At 36.7% G+C, this 20,313-nt stretch overlaps 1 protein-coding gene across 1 annotated transcript; it reads right to left on the minus strand.

Annotated features, from left to right (window-relative positions):
- Positions 1–271: 271 nt before the first annotated feature.
- LOC112294648 (uncharacterized) lies at positions 272–4,638 on the minus strand. Its single transcript, XM_024545340.3, has 7 exons — positions 3,803–4,638; positions 2,516–2,662; positions 2,148–2,213; positions 1,862–1,927; positions 1,633–1,695; positions 898–1,481; positions 272–537 (listed from the first exon to the last, which is right to left on the minus strand). Exons 1-6 carry the CDS (start codon positions 4,517–4,519, stop codon positions 1,122–1,124), a joined length of 1,419 nt encoding a protein of 472 aa, XP_024401108.1. The 5' UTR covers positions 4,520–4,638; the 3' UTR covers positions 272–537; positions 898–1,121.
- Between the last annotated feature and the right edge of the window lie 15,675 nt (positions 4,639–20,313).

Consider the following 20,313-nt stretch of genomic DNA (forward strand, 5'->3'; position numbering starts at 1 on the left):
GTAGTAAAACGTTTCTGAAAAAAATAATTCAACACACCTATCTTCAACATGTAAATGGTATTCGCTGTATCAGTTTCTAACTTTTGCCATCCAAAAAAAATCCTAACCAAACATTGCTAAGATGTGTGAGTTTCACATAAAGGTAAGTAACAAAAATTAACCTAATAAAAATTTTGAAAAAGAAAAAAAAGAAAAAGAGACGAATGAGAATGTAAAAAGGAGAAAGAAAGAAAAAGAGCTCTGATTGTGTTGAGCTGAAGAGTGCTTCTACTTAGCTTGAATGACTTTACGAACTTCAAAATTTGTATTCACCTAGGACCAAAGCTTCACTTGGGTTGATTGAGTGAAATTATCAAAGACTCTGACGAGACTTCAGAGGACCATCCACTATGATTGGATACAATGGGTCCACTTCAATAAAGCAGGAGGTCATAAAGCTTCCCAGTCTCTACTTTAGGATACAACGACTATGCCTAAACAAATGCAGTACGTGCACTACAGAGTCGACACATGTCAATGCACCCGAGCGTCCCTTGCCTGCACATCCCAACTTAAGTACTTAGACGGAAAGTAGGCTTTAGAATTGGATTACTCGCACATATCCCAGCAGTAGCAGGGCACGTATGTCATACGTACGATGGACAACTTTTGGGGTACAAACCCATAGGACTGCATCACAGACTTGAATAAGAGTTTGCTAGTAAGGTTTCTAAGAAAAGAGAGCAGACAAGTTTGCAACATTTCCGAAAACAATATATAAGACATGGACCATCACTTCAAACAAAACCAAGAAATGTGTTTCCACATGGTGCTCTGATTTTTGAAGGCACTAACATGAAACTCACTAAATGCCACAATTGTAACCTTGAATGGTACTTGGGGATTAGGTCTACTTGCCTGTCACTACAAGCTCCATTGCTGAGGGAGGCGAGCAAGAAGCGAACCTCCACATAGAGTAACTGCTTCATGCCAGGTGCTACAACCGGGACATCTCCAACCTCAGTAGCTTCAGGTCGCTTAAAAACAACACTAATCAAGTCGGAAACTACTGAATCCTGCACAGATGATACATAGCAATAGTTATATCCTGTCACACCAGCTGCAGATCCTGGCATGAGCTCCTAGGTGTCTTGAGTGGTAGATTCAGTCACTCTCCCAGCCTCTGAACCGTCCTCTTTGGAACCTCCAGCTAAGCTGGAACCAGCTGTGGACTTGCCAATGTTTGATGCTGCTGCTGATCCCTGTCGGTCCCCTGTATTAGCATTGGCTTGTGCCGGGCCCTTGTTTGTTGTTGATATAGCAGTTGCAAGGGAGATGGGCATAAGACACAGTCCCTTGCTTTGCAGGTACTGCATTGCAGCACCCATATCATCCTCCATCATGCGTGTCACTTGTCTTTCTGTCAAAGCAGATGCTAACCCATCTTGAGCAGGGTTAGAAACCCCCGAAGACCCAGCTGACGCGGCGAAATTGTTTCCACCCTGCAATTCCAGCCAAGGCATGAGTTACATCCTCCACGATCAGGGACAACGCAAAGAGACCTGAACTAAAACTAATGAAGGATTGGCTAGACAGAAAATTATACTAGGAGCACTTAAATGGGACAGAAAACCACAAAAGCAAACCGCGTACCTCAGCGGGCGGATCACTGTTAACAAGTGCACCAGCACCTCCTAGTCGACTCATACTTAGAACCTGCCAAGCCCACCATCCAACAAAATTGAATTCCAGTTTTAGACAAACAGATAAGAAATTTAACACTTAAGCATGGTGTGATTGTGAGAAACTTATCGTGTGAAGCAGCAACATGTCAAACCGGCAAACCACGGAAGTCTTGACCGGATATGTTTGTAACTCTCACCTTTACTTGGAGTTGCAGGAACTTGACGTAATCGATGATTTCATCCAGCATCGACGCCTTATCCGTCTGTATCCACAGACAGCAGTAAGAGGATTGGATCATTTCTTCTAATTAGATTTTAAAATAAGCCCAAGTGAAAGTAGATGAAAAAAATACACGAAGTTTCAGTCACACATAACAAGTGCACCTATCTGCATCACCCGCAATGTAAAACTCTCATCGAGAACACAAATTCAACTCACATGAAACACTAAAAATAAAAGACAAGGTTCAAACGATACCGAACCTTATTCGAGTTGGGAACGAGTTCTTGCAAGGCTTTCATGCGCTCAGCGATTCGCTCTCTGCGAAGCTACAATGAACACCGAAGAAGAGCAAAATCAAAACACGGCAATGCCCGCCAAATTACCACAACATGAATCATGAAGAATGGATCACATGAGGTAAGAACACGATAGCTTTTGAAGAGTTCTGTTCTGATTAAAGGTAGTCACGCTGCCCCTCATAATCGTCATATAAATTCTATCCTCCAACGAAGCTTCTCCAAGACATCAAAATGTAGAATTACCATGAGAGGCCTCCCGCTAATGAAACTACACAGTTGCCACAGCCCAAACAAATCAGAGAGGACCAACAACCAAGGACTATTCATACCCGTTCAGCAATGCTGTGAGGATCAGTAGCTTGACCACGACGTGCTCGCACTCGTGGTCTAGCCCCCATACCAGGGAGCGACTGTCCTGCCGGAACTCCTGGGTTGGCATACCCAGACCCTTGACAACCTCCAGGTGGCATGGCTCCCTGCAAAGCGAGAAACTTCCATCAATACAGCAAAATAATCAGAATGAATAACAACAGACCAATCTAGGGTGTTTAGAAAATGCGCACCCACATCCGCCAATGTACGAAACAGGTTCCTAGAACAAAATAATGTGCAGAGGGCCCGCAATACACACAAGGCGAACCACCAGAACTTCAGAAAGAATGTGCCAGCAAGGGGCTCTGCTTCACGATATGTTTAATAGATTCGAGAGTACAGGTACCAATATGAAGCCTGACAAAGGGTCGAGAACATCTGGAACTGCATACACAAAAGCGCCACTTGCAACTCTACAGGCTTCCAGCTGGGTTTTTCTTCTATGTACTGCAACAATCAACTTGGCTAAAGGCTGCACGTACTGTGCCACGTTGTGACATTAACAGGACAGTTAATGTCGCGCTACAGCTTCAGATGATGTGGAAAACTAACTCAACGTCACCAAATAGTTTCCTGATACAAAAATAGTAACTGTATACAGTAGGTGACAAAACCATGACAGGTAACAAAGACTTTAACATGGAAAGAAAAAAACAGTAGATCTCAAATAGCGAATAGTGACCTCTGCAAGATACTGTAGCGATCGCATACAAATTTCTATTTGTTTAAGTGAACCATGTTCTACAATACTGAGCTACTCTAGGAATAATGATGAAGGAATCGCCATACGTGGAGGTGTATTCAGACAGAGTGATCAGGAAAGACTCGCGCACAGTATAGACTCACCGTTCAAAGCTACTACAAAAAGAGCTTTGATAGACTGAACGATCAGCAGCACAGTTTCCAAAGTCTCGGATTCTGTAACTACATGATCCTCTCAAAGCTGCAGAGCTAATTCAAAGCTAAAACTCAACTTCTCTATTGTGTGACACACACCCCAACCGTAGACAAAAACGATAAGATGGGTTGTCACAAAATTCAGTTCAAACACCTGAAGTTCAACAAATACGCTCTTATCACAATTTCTACCGAAACAAAATTATCACCACCATACCGACATGTTAAACCTTCACACAAGTCTGACGGTCAGAAATCATGGCGCCAAGCCTAGGACAAGCAACTCCACGCCAAGACCTGTTTCGCGACGTTAGCAATATTGATTAAGAAGCTGTTTGAAAGCGTACAGTGGGCCTGGGCCGACCATCTTCATCTTCTCGAAAACGTTTTCCATGTGCGTTGTGTGAGTCCATCTCGCCCACCAGCATCACATTCTCTGCCTTAGCTGGAGCAAAGTTCATTGGAAGTGTTGGCACACCGCTGCCTGCACCACCATACGGCTGCTGAAGATGCTTGGACGGAGCGACCATGGAACCCATCAACTGGTCCCCCTTGCCCTGCTGTGGGCCAGATTCTTCGCTAGCGCTACTCCCGAGAGACACTGATCGCGTCAGTGTATCCGGGGCTCCATTGCGAGCCTCTCTCACCACTGGCATGCCACCCGAGCCACTCTCCCCTCTAGCTCCCGCACTCTGTTGCTGATGATGGCGGATCTGCACTTCTGACAAGCCATAATCAACCTCCTCATTCCCCTTTTTGCTCAACCCCACTGCAGATGGCATCCCTCCCACTCCAAACCCCTTCCCCGCCCCGGAACCCACATTGTAATCCCACGGACCAACTCTCCCGCCGGCCATATCGAACATACCTCCACCTGGCATCCCAAACATATGCTCCATCAACTCATCCATGACAGGACCTCCGCCACTTCCCCCTCCTCCACCCCCCTGCTGCCCACCCATTCCAGGGTGGTGAAACCCCATCCCCCCATGATGGTTCCCCCCTCCATGCACCTGCTGTTGCTGCATCGCCATCATCATCGTGGTACTCGGCTGCTGCGCCATCGCTTCCACTAGACAACCTCGAAATCCTTCCAACTACAACCCCCGCTTCTCCTCGTCCTCACTTTCACACGCTACAACCTCCACAAACTAACAACCAAACATCAACTCCTCTCCGCCAACCAAACCCCTAATCACGCACCGCACAAATGGACTCCCAATAGTGACACCTTACAGCTCAAAGAACCATTCTCTTGAACAGTGAAATAGACTCTACACTACCCACAGCAAACAAACTAAACAGAAGATAGTAGTTCTCCGTTCAAGGAGAGGTGGCGATGAGAGGAGGTAATGACTCTGGTATCCCCTTCGAGATGCCGATTCTTGGCAGAGAAAAAGGCGTGGATTGCGGGTATTTAACCTCGCAGCGACCGGTGAGCGTCGGAAGCAGTCTGGCAGCAAACCCAACAAGAGAAAAGCAATTTATCTGCAGCAGTAATAATACAGGAAAACTTGAATCCAAGACACTTCCCCTTTCATTTCCATTGTTGTCTCTGACACCCAATGCTTCCCCCCACTCCCTCCTCTCCCTCGCGCGTCCCCCCTCCCATCTAGGTCGGTACAGTATGCCACTGTTGCTTCCATCGTTCACCTCCACGCATCCGTCGCCAACCCACGTCACACCGAAACCCGAATATCTTCTAGACGAATGATAACCCCCAACTGAGATCAAGTATCGTCGCGACCATGTCCAAATCCGGATGTACATCGTCGGGTAGCAAATTACGTAAATTAGCGCACAGGGAGACATTGGCCGATAGTCGTGGACGAAGAAACAGAGTGCAGGCGTGCGAGTATTCGAGCGCCGACTTGCTGGTCGGTGTCTCTTGTGACCCGAAAAGGGCACTTGCCACCCAAACCGATCAGAACCTTCCTCTCCCCGTGGCGGCTCAAACCCTACCTGAGTCAAACCCCTCACTCTCATTTCATCGCCCAGATCTGGATTCCAGGATTCCGCATGTAAAACCACCACCAACTTGGTGTGCTAGCCATGAGCTCCTGCCGCCGGGCAAATGGTAGGGTCTACCATTTGAAAGGATTGTGGGGGCTGCCCCTACGATGGGCCCGCCGTTGGGCCGCACCTTTGCCTTCCCTATGGACCCATTTCCTCCGTCACTCTCTAGCATCGCATATTCCAAATTTTGCCTGTCGCCTTCTTTTGTGTGGACCGTAAACCCTCGAAAATAGTAACACTCCTTAAGGAACAGTGTTTTTTCCTCCGCTTCATGTGCAACTGCCTCGTCAGCATCACAGTGTCGATAGCGTGTGGCAACTGCATCCCAGCCCTCTGGGGCCTACCACTCAGCCCACCCCCCTTACAAACGCCACCGGATGCCTCTCCCCCTCGAACCAACCAACTAGGTCATCACGACATCCAAATATGCTTCGTTAATTGAATCATTGTGGAAAGTAACCCGGTTTATTACAGCGTAATGGAACTTTTAAGAGCATTTCCATCTCCAAAATGGTGTCGGAGCGCGCTGACCCAGACTGTGATTTACAACACAGAGAAGCTTGCCTTCGAAATACTGACACCGAGGTTCCACTGTGACCGGCGATTAAATTTCCGAACCTTCCGTTCAGTTTTTTTTATAATTGTTTATACAGGTTTCTGCGATGAATCTGGCAGCACTACCCTCTGCCCAATTATTCACATGATTGTCGTATGTTATTTTCTCACTATGCTAATCACCAGCGCTGCCACACCACGATATCAGCGTACTCGTACTGGTTGTAAACCCCCCTCCCCCCAAATCATCTAATCAACCATTCTCAGTGATAAGCACCCTTACAACAAACACACTCCGAATAGCATCCCCCGTCCCATTCCGTCTCAGTGTGCAGACAGATAGTGGGGCAGATCTTGCGCTATTTTGAGCAGCCCTTCCTTCCCGCCCTCCTCCTCCCCCGATGTCAGAGTGTGTCCATCGTCGTCGTCGTCTTCTCCTTCTTCTTCTTCTTCTTCGTCTGGCTTTACAAAGATAGGGACTCCCTCCCTTGTCCCACCCACTTCTCTCGCTCATGTCCCCTTCCCCACCAACGACAAATCAAATCCTCGTCTTCGTCGTGCGGGTGACGATGGCGGATATGTTGCGGGGTGGGGGGGCTGGCTGGATCTTGTGCAATTTGGGATCTCACACCACTGATTTTACTATCACATGTATATTTCTTTACTTATTTATTTATTTATTTGTATGTGGTTTGTATTTGTGGTACCCTTCTGTAATGTGATGTGTGACATTCATTCTTGAAAAAAAAAACAAAAAAAAACCACAAACATAAAACATAACATAACATAACATAAAATAATAATAAAAGGTAGGTAAGTAAGTAAGTAAGTAAGTAAGTAAGTGCATGTGCATGTACATGTGTGTAAATCCACATTTGGGTTAATGATATGGTGGGTGTGTTTATTTGTTAATTGGAGGTGTTTCCATGCAGTCAGTCACCAGGGTTGATGAGTTTTGTAAAGAGAGCATGCAATCTATGAAATGGGTAGTTACAAATTCTCAATTATCTAACACTGTTGATTGATCAGTGAACAGGAAGGAAAATAATAAAAGTAACAAAAAAATCAAAATAAAAGCAGTGATATGGGATAGAAGTTCAAATGATGTGAAATGTGTGGGAACTTGACACCTTTCAGCGAATTTCACTTGATTAAATATTACACTGATTCTGTTTGATTGACTTTGTTCAAAATATTACAATTTGTAGTAATAGTGATCAATAGTTGATGTTTGATAGAATTTCTGCATCTGCTCTTGAGTCATATTTTAGGTAACACATGTGTCTTTCAATCAAGAAATGTCACAATTGTTTAATTCTTTTAGTGTCTGCATAAAATATATGTAAGATGTCTATTGACATGAGCCTTATTCTATTAAATATTAATTTCAAAAAATGTGTTTATGTGCAAAGCATTAACATCTCAGTGTGCAAGTAAATAATTTCGTGTAAAAGTAAAAACATTAAAAAAATGCAATTAAATGAGTATCCTATATACTATTCTGATGATTGTGTATAGGGACAAAACGAAAAATAGAGAGTTACTAGTAATAAATTGGATAATGTTTCAAAAAATAAGTCAAAAAAATTATTAGATACATTTGTTTGAGTTTTTATTAAAATTTGTTTGGAAAGTTATAATCTTTTGTTATTCTACTATCAAGAAATTTTGTTTTAATACTTTGATTGATTTTTAACTCTTTTCAATGTCCAACCTTCTAAAACATCCATTCAAATGTGTGTAAACATTGTAATCAGCTTTCTCACAAAACCATCTCATTTTTTAGAATAATATTTATGTTAAGTCTTAAAAGAACAAGAAGGTTTTTTAAGTAAATCATTCATTTTGTGGAGTTAGCTCCTTGTCCGGCAACAAGCTCCTGAGGCTGTGATGATATTAAAGTCTCGTGTCTTATAATTACAAAACCTTGCCTGCATGTATGTGTATAATTACACTCTAAATTTTGTGGACTTTTAAGACAATTTTAATTATCCACTACTGTGATTTAAAGACCATACTAACCTTTGTACAACTGTATAAACTTTGCCAAAAGGTGAGCATCTAATCAAAGGCCTCTATGCTAAATACGCAACAGATATGATAATCACGTGGTTTTCTACAGGTTTGGGATACCTTGAAAGTTAACTAAAGTAAGTAAATAAATAAGAACATTAATATTATTGTTTTTACGAGGTGATATACAGAAACCAAACAATGTAGAGAATTTGATGGCCGTTTTTATCTTATTTGAATAATACATTCTTTGCAAGGTAGATTTCCACTTGTTCTACATTGCCTATTTTCTGTAAGTATCATTGTCGAAGGAATTTCCTCACTGTAGGATGTAATTTTAAATATTACTTGAAAATTGAAAGAAACAGTTCGATACGAATAACATTAATAATCGGTGATCTCAAACTGGTGATCTCAAACTGGTGATCTCAATACGAATAACTTTAATAATATCAGTAGGTATTTTAAATATGAAAAATTATGTTTAAAAGAAAACCTCCAATTTTCTGGCACGATCGTTTTAAAAATGTAATAATGTGTCTGATATTTATCAAGTAGAATATAAAATATGAGTTATTTTGAACAATGAAGAATGACAGAAAAAATAAGATATTTATTTATTTATTTATTTATTTTGTAACATAATGGTGATTCATGCCATTAAGAAATGATGTGTTTTCACTTTGACTTGTTTATAGCTAAGATGTTGCAAACGTAAACTTTTAACAGCTAATAAGATTGGATCACCAGCCATTACAAATAATAAGAAGTGTGATGTTTGCAGAAGACTGTAATCAACATCTTTTTTTATTTGTTGATTATATTTTTATGCAAGAACAATGGTTATTAATTAAACAAACATATGCAATTATTTTAGCCAACAATAATGAGTTTTATCCTTGATTCTTTGAATGTAGTCCCAAACAAGTACAATGATCAATCTATCTACCTATTTATTTATTCAGTTTACTTAAAATTTTTTAGTAAGAAAAATAAATTTCAATTCTGAAGAATTAGTGGATGTTGTGTCTTTTGTTTATTTGTTTTTGTTTTTGTTTTTGGGTGCAATGACACCAATTTTGATTTTTGAATATAAAAATAAATGAACACAAAATAAATAAATAAAAATTTCAGAGAACATCAATGACTAGCACTCCAAATTACAGAGAGCACACACTAAAAAAAATAATGTTGGAAACAATGCATACAAAGGAAAACACAAAGTAAGTGACTATTCATCAGTTGGGCAAACATCGTGTTACTCCACAGCAACAAACAACCTTTTCTGCTAAAACAGGCACTTTATCAAGATAAATCTCCTTTAAAGCAAACAACATTACTTTACACAAAAGCACCATGGGAAGAAAAAGTTTCCCAGAGTAGGAACTCTTGCGGGGCTCTGAAATGTCTGACTTTAAGATTCTTCGAAACTCGTAGAATTCCAGGTGGTGAGTACATGACAAGTAGACTCCGTACGAAAGGACGTTGTATCGCTGGCACTCCATCAAGCAAGAGCAATCCAGCCTGATCTAGGGGCACGGCATTAGGTGCATCAGCAGTAACAGGCGCCCGAGTCCGAGTAAAAAATAGCGGCGGAATGAACGTCGTTCACGTAATCATTCGTTTGAAGATAGATCATCCATTCATCATCGCCCTTATATTGATCAGGCGCCATGCCAGCGCTCCTCGGATGCTCCCCCCCACGCCTCCCACGTTCAGCCCGCCAAAATTTCATTAAAGCCTCCAAGTCACGTGTCGAGTATCGCACTGTGGCGCGACACGTGGCTATGGGGGGGATAGGGGGGGGGAGCGGGGTTCGGACGTTATAAGGGCATCGATGTCCGTATGGCACGATCCAACGGATACGGGGGTTGCATTCATGAGACAAGAAACGTCTATCTCCGCATCATGATCCCGATCGCGGCGATAGAGGAACGACGACGACTCTCCCTCAGCACCACCGGAGAATGATGAATGGATGAATAGATGAATCCTGGATAAATAGATGAAAATATGGATGAATCGATTGCCCGCGGTGGGTTCCAATTTGGAGTGAGTGTTCATGGTGATTGATGATGATAGCACCGTGGATTTAAAATATTTTTCCCATGAACCTACAGCATCATGATCAGTATGGATGGGCGCGATCCTGCGCAATCCTGGCGGAATCCCAATCGACGGAAGTGTTGCTTCTTCTTCGCATACATTTGTGTGAAAGGAGAAGCTAGCTTTCAGTCACAGTCGCAGCTTTTTCTTGTTTTCCATAGATCGAGTGCACAATTTGTGAATTGGTCTCTGAATGTGAAGTGTAGCAGGCGAGCATGGGTGAGGGGATACGAAACGGAATGGATCGGTGGCGGTGTAGGCACAAGTTTGACGTGACGATAATGTTGCCGGGGGAGCTTAAGTTGTGTAATCCGGAGGATGTGAAGCGTCCGCTGGTCATGGAGTCATGCGCCATGGACACTCTTCACCGATGTCGGAGGGTGAGACTTAGCATGGACAGGAGATGTCTATTTCACGCTGGTCGGAGTTGGTCTCGGTCAGTAACATACTCTGTGCTGCCGGGAGACGTCTGCGGATGCTCCACTATGGTGAGGCACGGCATTTCAGTGAAGTCGCTACTCGAGCGTCGTGGTCACCAATTCGTCGAGCGTCATCATGCAGTGATGATCGTCTTCAGAAGTGACGTCAACTTGATGACAAATTCAGGTCAGGGTTTTTGAGATGCTTGGTGCAGCTTGACAACGTATATCCAGTGAGACCACAATCCTTCAATTCAGAAGCTCTCCCGAAGTTCCGTGGGAGCTGACTTGGTTTCAAACTTTTGATGGAAATGGAGCTGCTCCCCATGGGCAAGCGTTTCGCATGCATTCGTTTATCCAAATGACTACACAAGTCGTTTGTAGTTACTCAATTGTCTTACAGCACTGAAGATGTCGATTGCTTGACATGTTCCCAATTATTTATAACAACTTTCACTTCAAACCATAGAGTGGTATTTCGTATTTTGCTCTCTCTGGCCCTCTATATTTTCTTCAATAAGTTTATGTACGTGGATCGAACTGTGAAGCTTTTTAACCCGGAAAGACAAGATTTACCCGCATTCCAAAGTTTGGTTCCTTCAACTTATATTAGATTATAATGTAAATTTCTTTCCTTTCTATTTATATTTTTTGTTGTGTTTTTTTTTGGTTTGATTTGGTTTGTTGGAGATCCTGACCTTAAGTACGCAAAATGCTAAAAACTCCTACCAAGCATAATGCACTTCACGACAGCTCATAGGAAAGGACATCGCTTGGGATAGAGTTCTAAACCTCGTTGGAAAGCACACGAGTAGTGTTGCCCTATTCGTGTCTGTAGAAATGAGGCATGAGGACTTGGACCTGTTTAAAGGTTTTCGAAGAATTGTTGGACCTTGGGTAAACTGCTCATGAGGCGCATGACCAACTTCTCCCACATGTTAAGATACAGTTGCTTATCTTTTTGAGCAATGTTAAATATGTGGCCACGGAAAATCACCAAGCAATTTCGGAATCACCTTTAGTGAGGTCGATGGCTACGTCCCGGTCGATCTCGAATCTCAGTTACTGTTAGTCCACAGATTTGTGATGTTTGTCCAGAGCTATAACAATCTGACTACGCGGTCAACGCCTCTGTCCGCGACATAGAATACGTAGAGGTTCTCCTCCAACTTTTTTACAACTTGGTGAGTTGTTTTATATTTTGATTCCTGCGAACATGCCATGTCTGGCATGCATTTATTACCATGTATTAAATATTGCAAGTGCGGATTGCTCATTACGCTCACTTTCTGCCACACGATGACTGTCAGTTATGGATCTCTGAATCTATGAATGCTGATCACCATCCCTCAAGCTTTTTGACGCGTATAGTCGACCCTCATTATATTTATTCCATTCTTAAGTGTCAGAGTTTTCCATCCCCAAATTAGACTTGATCTCAATAAGTGGTATTAATTGTGTGTTACAATATTCAACTTTGTATTACTCACTAAGTTGCCCTTCTTATTTTTTTAATTGCAATCTGCAACACAATCTATTTTATAAGTCGCGTGACTTCTGACACAGCTCAGTGTTGGGTATTTGTTATCGTGTCCTCTTTGCTGATAATGAACTGAAACTCTGCAATTTCACTATTGGTGCCTCTAAATATAGCTTGCAACCAGTGGACGCGTTAACGGTGTGACTCCTGGAAAGTCTTCGGTAACTCCCTGATGTCAAAATTATCCTTCCTCGCTTTTCTTTTTGGATTCTGTAGCAGGGTGCACATATTTGGGCAGATTGCTCTTGAGGCCATTCACAAGAAGCTTGCCGTTAATTAATGTTTTGCAGGGCGCTAGCGAATTGGCCGACAGCTAGACGTGAAACATCATTTCTCTGAGCCTCACTTGCGAAGAACGTAGATCTGTTACTAGTTTTCGATTCCGCACACTAAATACTGTTAGCTGGAAGAAAAACGCAGTCGATGTTAAGCTGGATAATTATTTTTCTTTCATTCAACAACTTGGTTGAGGTCACGATGCCACTCGCCACTTCTGTCTTCAGACATCTGAAAAGTGTATGCTGCAAAAGTCAAGCCTAATGCTTGGCCTTCCAACTCACGGCGCAAGAGGTTTCTGAGATTCATTTCACTCCTAAAGTAAAAAATTATATGTCCAGATGTTCTGGAATACCAGAGTTAAACCAGCATCAATCAAAGATAAACTTGAAAGTTTGCAACATAGAAACGCAAACTCAGTAGAAATTGAACGAAGATCTGCCGTAATGGTAGGAATCCAATTGAAGGAGTTGGGCAAGCAAGACCACCAAACATCCGGCCACGTGTTATATGAAACCGAATTTCGACGAACTGGAACAGATTGTTGGATATGGGTTATCGTGAAATTCTGCATTGTTTTCCGTTATGATAATTTCCATACCTTAAATTTATTCTTGTTAGAAACGACGTTTCGCAGTTGTTAGTATGATTTTGTGGGTCTTTTCGTTGTCGAGCATTTGCACGTTCAATAATTTAACAGTCGGTCAATCTTTAGGCATCACACAACCGAGTTCATTTGATTGCCTGCACTAATTTCCTGGTCTCACGTCTTCATTTTCCTGTTCCTCCATTATATTTCTACCTGTTTGCTGATACAAGTTGACATAACGAAAAACTGGTTTTTATCATGTAATGAGTTGTTAAAAAGAATGCGGTTTATAAACATATTGTACGAGTTTTTCCATTCACTCATTAAGAAAGATCTGGGTGTTGGTGTGGCTCACTTTCTAGGGTCAGCATGTGAAAGAGCCCTTTTGTAAGGGTGGCCCTAACTTTTGATTTCTTTCGATACTTATCAGTTTGTCATCAGGTGATGTGCTCGAATAAGCTCCATTCAGATTCAAACGATTGTCAGCAGGCAACGGTAGAAGAGGACTGAGGAATATTGTCAACTTATATGCCATACTCAAGATTTGGAAATGCAACGAAGTGCCTCGCCAAAACGCATTAACAAAAGTCACAGACAACGAGAACAATTTCCAAAGAGGATTGGATTTCGCGAATTTCTTACACAACTTCTCAATGTATACACATGAACTACACGAAGAGTATTAAAGAACTCCCTCTACGCACAGGTAGACTTGTACAAAGAAGCTAACCACGAATATCCTCGCAGGTCACTTTAAGCTTATCTGCTTTGGCCGCACATCCAATGCTGTTCTGGACCTCCTCCAGAGTCTTCTCGGCCTTGCTCTTCAATTCGTCAGTTACTTTCTTCCACTATCTACGCGCACTCCGGTTGCTAGTGCGGGTATAACCAGACTCGACAACCAGCAAGAGCACTTGTTCAGGGAATCCTGCACCACCAACTATGGTCAATGCCTCACGCCTCGAGCAATGCTCCTCCGATGATGCTGATCGGACCTCCAAAATTCCTGTTCATTACAGGCACAGAAACGCACTGGTTCCAGATTCGCAAGGTAACCACGCCCGTGTTTCAAAATCTTATCGCCGAGTTCTGTCTTTTACCAAATCTTTCAGGCGTAGGAGCACACAGTCATAATTAGATCTCCAGACCATCGGTGGCAGAAACACACATGACGTCGGAATTACGGTCATTGAAATTGGAACCCCTTATATTGGTGTTCTCATTATTAGAAGCCACCGTTACTCCAACACAGCAACTACAAACACGTTTCCAATTCTCTTACACTCCAAGGCATCGAATCTCTCCCATGGTCAGTGTCTGCTGCGGTGTTGACAACAACCATCGGAGATCGCCCGTTCTTATTTATATTCAACCAGCAGCATAATCCCCTATCTCAGCAGAGCTCTGAATTCTGATCTATTTTTTTTCCTGAACATTGCAAATGAAGCAGTGCTGCGTCCCATGCAGCGCTTCGAAGAAGCAGCGCGCGTTACTTCAAACCTTGTGTTCGGAATTCCACGTGATCGGACACTGTTTGCCAGCGCTGCGTAAGCGATTCTGCAAAGACAGTGCGGCATATACATCAAACAAAAATGTAGCAAACACAATATTACCGACACTCGCTTCCAATCTGAGGTATCGTTCTACACACGCACTGTTCTGTAATCCTAAAACTGGCGTTCCTGCGAAGACACAACCTGCAAAACAAACAACCAAAACGCTTCAGTCACTCACTCACTCAATACATCCTTTTGGTGCTTTTTTGAGTTCCAATTCGTTCACTTCCACAACTGTGCCCACGTTACACTGTGTTGAGATTAGCACAGTGTTCCATGTTATATATATATATATATATATTTATATAGAGGTATAGGGGTATAGCATTTACTAAATAAATTCACCATAGTGAATTTTTTCATGATGGATGGGTTGATTTACTAAAAACTTGGGTCTATTTAACATTCTCATATATATATATATATATATATATAGATATATATATATATATATATATATATATAAATAAATAAATGTAACTTAGTTAATATTATTTTTTAGTGTTTATAAGTTGTAATGGTGATGGTTGTTTTTGAAAACCATAGCTGAGATTGAATCCAACTCTTTAAATTGCACATCTATACACATATGTGCTTATATGTTTGAGTAAATAACTAAACAAAAGAATGCCTAAAACAACAAAAATTTAAGTCTTTCAATACTTTGATTGGACTTATTTTTGAAACTAGTGAATATTATTCAAATATTTTTATTTTTTATTTTTTGAATGTGCAAATTTGATTAGGAATCAGTAACAATGTAGTTGTGATAATATGAAAGAATGAAAAGTTCTTAAGAATATTAGAAATAAATCAAATAATTGATTTAAGCTCATGAATATTCTATAATAAAATACATGGCATATTGATTATTTTCAAAATCTTCAAAATAATGACATATTTTTGATAATATAAAAAATGATTTATGTATTTAATTTATAGTTATATAATATTAAAATTTAATTAGTTGTTAAATATATATATATATATATATTACTTTTACTTGTTGTCTTGATATGTAAACATTCATTAAATAAAATATATAATAATTTTTTGTATATGATAATATTATTAAATAATAATATAATATATGAGCTTAAATGATTGTGAGATTTTTATATTTGACACTCCTTGTTGAAAGACTTTTTGATATTTATCTATTAATACCATCACAACATATATATATATATATATATATATATATTAAATCAACCTATTGTGTTATAGGGAATAAGGGGGATTGGAATGAGAGCTGAGGAGAACAAGGAAGAGGGGGAGAAGATTGAGATGTAGAAGGCTAGGAATGGAGGGAGCATGGACTAGAAATGGAGGAGCTTGGAATTAGGGCCATGATTATAACAATGGTTTCTGGTGATGATCCATTTTTCTAATGATTGTTACAATAGGGTAGGTTGATTTAATACATGAGTGGCTTATTTTTAAAATTATATATATATATATATATATATATATACACACACACATTAACTTAGTGAAGTATAATTTTTAAATTTAATCTTAAGATTTATTTTTGTCAAAAAATAATCAATAATGTCTTAAATTTTTAAAATATAGATTAATAAGATTAAAATAAAAAATAAAATATTAGTATATAATTACTTTTAGTCCCCATAATTATTTTCTAAAGATATTTAAAATAGATAAATTTATATTATTTAATAATAAGTTACAAAGTATTATATTAAACCAAGAGAAAATATTATATCTATATATATATATATATATATATATATATATTAAAACCAATATTATACCAATTGTAACCACGTCAAAATTATTATTTTAAAAAAATTAAAACTTAAGAAATGAAGTTTAGTAAATTGATTAATGCAACTAATTGTATATGTAGTGGTACCTTGCATAATTCATATCTTTTAATTAATATTCTTTATTTAATTGATGATATTTGCTAGAATAGATGTTTTCCTTAAATTATTAACTAATAATCTTGTTTTTCTGCATAATTAATTTTAAAAAAAGAAATTTTATAAATTAAATGAGGAATAAAATTTTAATTTTGCAATTCAAGACAATAAGCTTACATCAGTCTATAGAATGGCTTTCTATTTCACCATTGCCAATTTTGCCATGGATTTATTTTGCAAAATAAATTAACAATCTATGGCATTGTTTACTATCTAAATGTAATGTTTTTCTTACATAATATGTCACAGAAAAACAAGATTTGAAACTTGAACCACAATTGAAGAAGCACAAAATAGAGGTTACTAATTTTTACAATGGTTGTTGCATATATACGTACAATTTGTTATTCTCAATAAATACAAATATCCTTAAGAACTATAGCATAAAACTTGTTAATTGGCTCAATATTTGTGCTCACTATCAGAATTGTGAATTTTGTATTACTTTTAATACAACTATAAATAATTTTTTGTAAGGATTGGTATAGCACTAATGTCTACATGTTGGAGGTGATTTTCTATGAGAAAATCAAGACTTACACATGTATGACAGCAAATCTTAAGGAGATAAACATGTTCTTCATTTTCTTCTTCTTTAGTTAAAACACATTGTCTTACTTCTATACAAATGGCAGGAGACGTTTGCAACAAGATGAAGAACTTATGGCAAGATTAGATGAAAATGCTAAAGAATAGTAGAGGTAACATGGAGGCAACAATCATTTTTTTATGTCCAAGCAGACAACTTGGGAATTTGCAGATCATTGATTGCAGTGACTTAGTAGATCATTTTCTTATTCAATAATCTAGAGATGGAAAATACTATAGCTATGCTGCTAGAGGTAAGGTTGTGGAAGAGTAATGAAGTGGCCATTCTATATCTTGTAGGATATTTCATAGGCAATTTGGCAAGAAGAAGATGACAATAAATTCCAAAATTGCATGACTCCACAAAAATAATAAAACCTTGTATGATTTTCAAAATTTCTATCCATTAATATTATTAATTATGCAAGACAATATTTTATATATTTTTAATGGTATTGTAAAATAATTTACTTATTTATAATTGACATTCAATATCTTTAATATTATATCCATAAAAAATTTAATAGATAACTTTAATAAATATTAATAATATCATTTTAATATTTAAAAGATTTAAAAATATATTAATTTAAAATAAAAAATTTATTAGGTCTTACTTAATAAATTAAATATAATAAATATATAATAAATATTTTATAATAAATATATAAATAAGATAAATATACACTAAGTAATTTGATTTATTTATAAATATTTTTATAATAAATAATAAATAATAAATTATAATATTTATTATATTAAAAATTACAGATTAAAAAATAGATATTACATATTTAATTTGAAGTTGATTGCTCCAATAAGTATCATAATTTTTATTGAATCTACTAAATACCACAAATGTCCATATTGCTTAAGTAAATAGACGCAACTAAAATTGAGTAGGAATAAGTAAAAATATATTTGGAAGATAATATCTTTCTTGAGAATCATTGAAGAAGAGCTTTAGATGGATATTAAATATTTAGACTTTTATAGAGATACTACATGGCTATCAAAACTTATCTTTTAAATCTTTTTAATTTCAAAAAGTCATGTTGGAAACAACCTATAACTTAATGCTTGGACTAAATGCAATGTAATTCTTAAGAAGCTTTTACTATACCTTCTTTGTAGATAGTATTTATGGATATAAGCCTAAGAACATTCTTAGTCTTATTAACACCTCTTTTATGTTCTAATCTTGATTCAAGTTTCTCTAGTCTCTTTGTATTTGGCATAAATCATATATATCTATATATGTTTTTTTCTACTTGATAATTATCTTTATATATATATATATATATATATATATATATATATTTCTTCTTCAATGATGCATAAGTATATAATCTTTTGAATTTTTTTAAAATTCAATTTCTTTATAATTTGAAAAAACTACCAACTACAATTATTTTATTTAAGAAGTAAGTGGTTTACATCAATTTATAAAGAATATTATTCTATTTATAAAGATTGTAGATTATACACCTTTAAATTAATAATAATTTTTTAAAAATTGGTTTAAAAAAGAAAATAAACAACCTCTTTTTATAGAATTTTTTATTTGATATTAAAGATTATATATTATATTCTTTTAATTTGACTTGTATGTTTGTTAGTATTTCCTCTTACTTAGATAGAAAATAAAATAGACTATAATTTTTAAGTTCAATAGAAGTGAGAATAAATTTGTAACTATTATGGATCATCACAAGTTTTTTTTTAATATTCTTTAAGTGAAAATTTTATATATTTGCAATTTCAACAATAGAGGTACTATTGCTAGGCTTATTGACGAAATTAATCATAAAGTCTAATATTTATGCAAAGAAGTTATGTAATTAAAAGAAGTAAGTACAAGTAGATCTATTTTAAAATTAAAATTCAAAAGCCTTATGATTATAAGTATGAAGGAACCAAAGATTTATATTCCAAAATCAATTTGTAAAAAAATTAAAATATTCAAGATTTTTGTAAGTTAAGTTCTTTTTGAAGCTAAATTCTTCTCAAGTAAATTCTACTAAAGTATGATTTGTAGGCACATTTTTATTTATTTATTTATTTATTTTTACATCTTTTAAAAAAAATAAAACTTTAATATGGTCTAAATTCATTTAGAAAAAAATATTAAAAAAATGATTACAAAAACAAAACTCTAGTCTTTTTGAAATATACTAAAAACAAAGGTTTGATTAAAAAAGAAAAAAAATCAAGTAATAACAATAATTTCATAGACTTAAAATTTTATTTATAAAGGCTAGGGTCTTTGCAAATTAATGCAACTAAATTCAAGCACTTAATATGAAAGAAAAATACAAATACCATTCTAAAAACTTATATTAGTATTATGAAAAAATGTCATAATGTAGAAGACTATTATATCTATTTAATTGGATTTAAAGCAAAGAAAAAAAATTCAAAATTGAAATCTTTAGTTACATGATTCTAATATTTAATAAAAATTTAAAAAATAAATTTAAGATATAGTCCAAATGCCATCAAACTATCTCGACCTAAATATTTTAGAGCTAAGTTATTTATAAAAATTACAATTTTATTTATTTATTTATTTATATAATATTAAGTTTTTATTCAAATGAATATTAAGATAGAATCTCAAAGAACTGGTAATAATACTATTTTTTTAAAGTTTTAATCTATTATTAAAGACTTTTTCTTAAGATTATACAATCAATATTCAAGAAGGAGCTTTATCATTCTTTGGACCAATTCACAACTTATTGCAAAATTTTTAAAAAAAATTGCTTTAAAGAAATATGCTGATAAAAATATTGCAAAAAAACTTTATTTGATATTTAAAATCTTCTACAAGTACACCAAATATCTTTATGAAGAAAAAATATAGATCCTCACAAATGTATATAGATTATAATAGATTCAAAAATTAATTATTAAAAATTTATATTCTTTATTTTTGATATTGAAGCTCTTTAATCAAATAAATGAAGATAAGATCTACACCAAAATAGGCCTATAAAGAGTTTATAATTTGGTATTTATTAAAAAAAGAGATGAATAAAAGTTTATATTCAAAATTATGCATGATCATTTTAGATGTAATTTTATAAATTTGGATTTATAAATATTCCAACTATTTTTTGGCATTAAATGAATAATATATTTTATAAGTTTTTGGATAAATTTTTTGCTTTTTATTTAAAAATATTATTAATAATTTATTTTCCTTATACTATAAAAATTTAGAAATGCAAATTTTATATTTGAAGATAGAA

This window comes from Physcomitrium patens, chromosome 17, assembly GCF_059467195.1.
Source record: "Physcomitrium patens ecotype Gransden chromosome 17, ASM5946719v1, whole genome shotgun sequence".
Classification (NCBI taxonomy): Eukaryota; Viridiplantae; Streptophyta; class Bryopsida; order Funariales; family Funariaceae; genus Physcomitrium; species Physcomitrium patens.

Bases quoted from the DNA above. Each gene is read 5' to 3' on its own strand.
- LOC112294648 (XM_024545340.3), bottom strand. From the start codon at position 4,519: ATGGCGCAGCAGCCGAGTACCACGATGATGATGGCGATGCAGCAACAG. The intron at 2,663-3,802 runs GTACGCTTTCAA...CTCGCTTTGCAG, and splicing joins ATGGTCGGCCCAGGCCCACT to GGAGCCATGCCACCTGGAGG. The intron at 1,928-2,147 runs GTTCGGTATCGT...CTGTGGATACAG, and splicing joins TCGTTCCCAACTCGAATAAG to ACGGATAAGGCGTCGATGCT.